At 54.7% G+C, this 6,000-nt stretch overlaps 1 protein-coding gene across 5 annotated transcripts in view; it reads left to right on the top strand.

The window, feature by feature from the left end:
* The first annotated feature begins 2,376 nt into the window (after positions 1 to 2,376).
* The window catches only part of GRHL1 (grainyhead like transcription factor 1), a 52,892-nt gene continuing 49,268 nt past the window's right edge, over positions 2,377 to 6,000 (top strand). For 2 of the 5 annotated variants that reach the window (XM_032353343.1, XM_032353342.1), the window contains exon 1: positions 3,115 to 3,323. In XM_032353343.1, coding sequence (XP_032209234.1) covers positions 3,304 to 3,323 — 20 coding nt within the window. In that variant the 5' untranslated portion in view covers positions 3,115 to 3,303. The other 3 variants (XM_032353345.1, XM_032353344.1, XM_032353346.1) reach the window with 3 other exon arrangements.

Below are 6,000 nucleotides of genomic sequence, written 5' to 3'. Positions count from 1 at the left end.
TGGTACCCATTCAATGAACACTTAAGAGATATTTTCTATGTGAATCCCATGAGGCCAGGGACATTCAAACCAAAGTGATACAATATAACCCCTGCCCTCTCATGAAGAGTCCCCACCATGGTGGGAAAAATCACGTATTACAAACAGAATGTGTAAGTGTAGTGCGGTGAGGCTTGGAGGATGGCGGTGTGCCCAGGACACTTGACCCAGCCTAGGAGGTCAGGGAGGTCCCCCTGCAGCAATGGGGAGTCCCAGATGAGTTAGGAAGACTGAGTCTGGAAGGTGGGCCAGCTGGGAAGTGGAGGAGCAGGGAATTGGGGGCAAGGGTGGTTCTCAGTGCTGAGCAGGACTGGAAGGAGCAGAAGAGCAAAATGGCAGGTTGAGCTATTCATCTGCTCACCCTGCTAAGGAGTTGAACTTGATCTGGAGAGTACCAGAGTGACAGAATCTCAAATGTGTGCTTTATAAAGTTCAGCCTGGCCACAGCTGCAGCTGTGATAGAGGAAGAAGAGAAAAGTCAAGGTAGAAACAGGGTCCCACTGTGAGTCACTTCAATCAGGGCAATGCTGATGATGTCCATGTACCGTTATTAATATTTTCCTTAAATGATCTAGTGAATCCTTAAAGGAGTTCCTTTAATGAAACCAGTGAATAAGAAAAGAAGGACAAGGGGCACCTGGGTGGCTCAGTGGGTTAAAGCCTCTGCCTTCGGTTCAGGACATGATCCCAGGGTCCTGGGATCGAGCCCCACGTCGGGCTCTCTGCTCTCAGTGGGAAGCCTGCTCACCCCACCTCTGCCTCTCTGCCTACTTGTGATCTCTGTCAAATAAATAAAATCTTAAAAAAGAAAAAAAGAAGAAGAAGAAGGACAGGTTCCATGGTCCAGTGTTGGACCCAGGATTAGGGGATGGCAATGGGAAAAGGCAGAGAGGGGACAGTGAGAAGGGTCCGTGGGTGCTGATTCAGGGCCCAAGGGGCCCAGAGATCAGGGAGTGGGAAACTGGCAGGGATTGCTGAGGGACTGCGGCTGCTGAATGAAGCCCCTGCGATGCTCCATGGCGCTAAATCCTCTCTTACGACATGTCCAGGCAGCACGGGCCCCAGCCGATGGGCCCCCTCCTGTCTCACTTTCTCTACCCAGTTCCTGTGCCTCCATTCTCCTCCAGCCTCAGTGGTCTCCCCCCGGCTGCTGGATCCCCTTCTTCCCAGCCTCTCTGTGTTGGAGGCTCCAAGACCCTGTGTCGGTTCCGTTCTCTCCTCCGTCACCGCAATGGAGAGTCATCTTTTCTCCAGGCCTTCAAGACCGTCTTTGTACCGACAACTCCCTGAAGCCCCTTCGTCCCTGGTCCCCACGCTCACATCCAACCTGGTCCCTGGTCCCCACACTCACATCCAACCTACTGATGTGTCTGTTTGGAGTGCCAATGAACATCTTGAATTCATGTCCCAAATGGGACTTCTGACCTCCCCCAGACTTAGGTCTGCCGTCTTCCGCATCTCGGTGATGGCTAACCATCCCTTCCGGGTTTTACTTTTGATAGCTATCTTTGAATCGTGTTTTTCTTGTACTTTATATCCAATTTTCAGTAAATCCTCCTGGCTCTATCTTCAGAGAAGAGCCAACCATGTCTCACGCCACCACCCGGGGCCACGCTACTGTTCACTGTGGTCTGGGCTCACTGCCCCCATCTTGGTGCCCTTCCCACCCCCACGATTTAAAGACGGGCTCTACTCCAAAGCCTCCATCTTGCTCTGCAAAAACTGAAGTGGGCACAAAAACCTGCGTCTCCCCGTCCTCCCTCTTTGTCCCCCTCCGGTCATTCGGGTCTCCTACGGTCCCTGTTCACAACGGATGCAAAGGTGTGCCTCTGCCTGCCCCCTCCACCCCACTTCCCTGCAGGCCTTTCCTCCTCGAGCCTTCCAGGCCCGGCTCCACCCCGTGCTCCGCGGCTGGCCGCGCGGCTCTTCCTCCCGCAGAGCTCGCCGCTCTCCACCGCACCGTGAAATCTACTCGTCCTGTTCATTGTCTGTTGCCCCCTAGGATGCGGCAGGCAGGCAGGGAACCGGGCTCGCTATCTCCCGCGCCTGGAACAACGCCGGCATGCGGGAGTTCTCTGTGTCTGTTTGTTGAAGCAGCGAGCAGACCCCAGAGAAGAGCTTCAGCTCAGAAGGACGGGTTGGGCCGGGGTGGGGTGGAATGAATGGCCGCGGGGGGCAGGCACAGACGCGGCTGGAGTCGGTAGGGCTGCTGGAAGGCTGGGCAGCGGGTCTGAGAAGGAGCCCACGGAAGGAGCTCGGGGGTGAGGGGACTGAAGGGTGAAGGGGCTGAAGCCCCGATGGGCGTCCAGAAAGAAGGGGTGCGCGGGGATCGAGCTGGGAGACTGGCGGGGGCCAGCGGGCAGGTGGGCGCGGAAGAGGGGACCGGCCGGGCAGGCAGTTGGGACCAGGCAGTGGGGCTGGAGGCAGGTCCCCACGCCGGCCGCAGGAGGGGAAGCGCGGTTGCCCGTGACTGTCACGCAGCGGCCAGCGTGAGACGGACGCGCAGAAGGTTCTAACGCCGGACAGTGCCGTGGGCTCCGCGAGGAAGCAGCCACCCGAGCTTTCTCAGGTAAAAGCCAGAGCCTCATAAATGCGCGGACGCGGACTGAGAGGCGGCACGAGGGCGGGGCGCGTCACGGACCCGGGCAGGGAAGGTGCCCGAGGCGGCCGAGCGGCGCACCGCGGCCCGGGAGGCTCCGTCGCTGAAGCGGGGTGGGCTTCGGTGGGCCAGTCGGGAAGGAAGGACCCGGCCCCGAGGCCCGAGAGGGCGGCGCCGAGGCACGCCCGTCCCTCAGGCGAGCGGCCAAGGGCTGCGACGGCGGCCCAGGGCGGTGAGCGCGCGGAGGCCGGCGGAGCGGCGGGAGGTGCGCGCCGGGAGCCGCGCGGCCACGCCGGTCCCCGCCGGAGGCAGGCCGACAGCGCGGGGCGCGCCGCACAGACGCGGCCACGCGGAGCCGCGGCCCCCGCCCCGGCGCCCCGCAGGCCGGCCAATCAGGCGGCGCCGTCGGCCGCCCGGCTCCGAGGCCCCGCCCCGGCCCGGCGCGTCGCCAGCCAATGGGCGGTCGAGCCTGGGCGTCCAGAGCGCGCAGCCCGCGCCGAGCCGGCTCAGAGCGAGAAAAGCGAACCCAACCCGTCAGGGCCGCCGCTCCGGACCCGCCGCCGCCGCCGCCGCCGCTGCCGCCGCCTCCTCCTCCCCCCCGGATCGGGTGTACTGTCCCAACCCGAAAGTCCAGTTCTGCGGCCCGGCAGCGGCGAGCAAGCGCGATGACACAGGAGTACGACAAGTGAGTGAGGCGCCGGCGCGCGAGTCCGGCCGTGCGGCTTCAGGCCGCTGCTGCGCGCCCGGCCAGCGGCACCTGCCGCGGGCCCGGGAGAGGCGAGGCCGGACGAGCTGGGGGGCTAGGCCGGGCGCGGGGCGCGGGGCGGGGACGGGGACGCGAAGCGCGCAGGGAGGGCGGGGGGCGCGCGTCACACCGTCCGCTTTCTACCCCGCCGCGGCCTCTGCCCTCGGCACCCCCCCCCCCACCGCCCTTTGTTCCACCGAAGCCCCCGGGTCAGACCCTTGCCTTGGGGACGCAGTTCCGGAGGGGACACCTCCCTCCTCGCCCCCCCCTCCGCCTCAGCGGCCTCGTCGGGGGGACCACCCCGCGGGCGCCCCCCCATCTCGGCTCTGCTGCTGGCAGGGGTGCGGGGTGGGAGACTGGGGCGCCGCGCCGCGCGGGGGCCCCCCTCGGGGTCGCTTTTGCTCAGGGGGGCCAGCGGAGCTCTTGGGGACCGGCTCCCCCGCTGGGAAGGTAGGAAGGTCTCGGGTAATCAGCCCGTTGTCGTCCAGCCCTCTCCTCCAGTCCGCCTGCCAGAACTCCAGAAAGGAGAAATTTAGGGAAAAGTTGAAGTGCTCTGCTGTCCTGGCATTTTTCCCCGCTGGCTGGCTGTGTGAGTGAGAAAATTGTTGTAGGAGTTATTTTGCCACTTGCATCATTGATGGTAATTACAGATTACTGTAATTAAAAATCCTCAGAACATATCAAGAGGATGAAATCTTCGAAATCTGGGTGATAAACAGAACGTACCGTACTAGTATTCCTTTTGGAGTTTGTGATCAAAGAAGTATTTCTGACAAATGCAAGGTGGTAACGCAAGATATTAACTTTGAGGGACACAGGGGCGGGGGGGGGGGGGGCGGGGAGGGATACTTCAGTGTTTTCTTTGCACCTTTTCTGTAAGTGTGAAATTGTTGCGAAACAAAATATTTATTAGGAAAAAAGTAAATCGCACCCAACCCAACCATCTACGGCAGATCAGTAAATCCAGATGAGAGATAATCCATTCCAGTTTTATAATTATTTGTTAAGGATCATTTTATTTAAGTGTGCTCTTTTTCTGATTTGGGAAGGTTAGATGTTGTGTAGGGGATATCTTAAATGGATTAATCTTGGGTTGTAGAATGTGCAGTTAAATTAATCACTTGAAGTATGTTTCAGAAGTCTTTCGAGAGATCACTAATGAAGAGTTTAAGACTTAACCAAAGGCAGTGATGGGCCTTTAGGGACGAGCAACTGCCTGACTGTCATATGAGGAAGTAGTCCTAAGTCAGGCAACTGGTGACTGTTTATTTCTTGACTTATGGTTTAGATAAGGCAAATTTCCAAAGCTAAAATTTTGGCCCTAGGCGCACTTTGGAAATGCAAGACACCTCCAGGGTGATCCCAAACAAAACCATTTGCAAAAAATATTTTCTGTTGCCTATACAAATTTGGGGTGGGGGTGGGAGAAGGAGAGAAGCTGAAAAACTAGCATTACTGGAATTGAATGAGCCAAGGGCTGTCATAATCTTCTGGAAGTAGCTATTACACTATTAATAATAGCTTAGCAGCGCACCAGTAAATCACCCCAAGGTACCACTGATTCAGTGGCTGTTATACTCTGCTCCTATGGTGTAGGGAATGCCTTTTTGTGCATTTATTTATTTATTGTGAATTTGAGATTTGTACACACAGCCTTCATTTTTAAATAAACGTCATTATGTTTGTTTTGTGTTAGAATAGTATACCCCCCTCAAAACTGCTTTGCCTACTAAATGTAATCAGTATTTGGATTTTATGCCTAGACATGAGTTTAAAACACTGGCTTCGAAATAAGACCGAATTTTGAGGATAAATTCAGTTGTTGGCCCATGTTCCCACACCTTTTCAAAGATGTTCTTCTTTTAAAAAATCTGTGTCTGTTTCTAAAGGGCCTGCCTGCCAAAACCCTAACCTTTGTTGATTACTTGAAAAGATAATCAATCTCTCTACATTCACTTTTAGAGTAGGTAGGTCACCTTTAGGCCATTTACATATTTCATTTGTGTGTTGCAATGAGAGCTGATCCTTAAATTTGCTTGTTAGAATACTGATAATTCAGAGTAGTTTTGAACATTAACAATTTTTTTTCCCTTAAAAAAAAAAAACAACCACTTCATTTTGCTGGAGTTTGTGTTCCGCTTTTTCTCCTTATTGACTTGTTAAATAGTACCAACTGAAAAGTTGTTGAGACTGTTGACATTTCAAGTTTTTGGAATCAGTAATGTTTGTTTTAATCTTTAAAACTGAATCTTCTGTCAGACTTTACTAAGATCTCTGTTGATTTTTCTGGATTTTTCCCACCCAACTACAGTGTTAAAATGAACCCGTTCTTGCCCAGTGTGAAAATCTAGTAAAGAGTTTTAAAAACAGATTTCCCACCCATTTTCTTAAAAAGCTCTTTTTGTTCAGTGGCCTTATTTATTGTTGTAGATTCTTAAGTGTTTATCTCTAAGATAAACAGTTAACTCCCATGCCAGAAAATTATGCCTCCTTATTGATTTACAGTCCCCTTTGGCCACATTCCATGCTCAATCTGGTGGTAATCAGTAGAATATTCTAACTTTCTCATATACCCCCGAGGATTAAACAAAGTCGCTCTTTTCTTTCCGCCCCCTCC

Source organism: Mustela erminea, chromosome 7, assembly GCF_009829155.1.
Source record: "Mustela erminea isolate mMusErm1 chromosome 7, mMusErm1.Pri, whole genome shotgun sequence".
In the NCBI taxonomy this organism is placed as follows: Eukaryota; Metazoa; Chordata; class Mammalia; order Carnivora; family Mustelidae; genus Mustela; species Mustela erminea.
The sequence above is the reverse complement of the archived record's forward strand: the minus strand, read 5'-3'. Positions and strand labels throughout refer to the sequence as shown.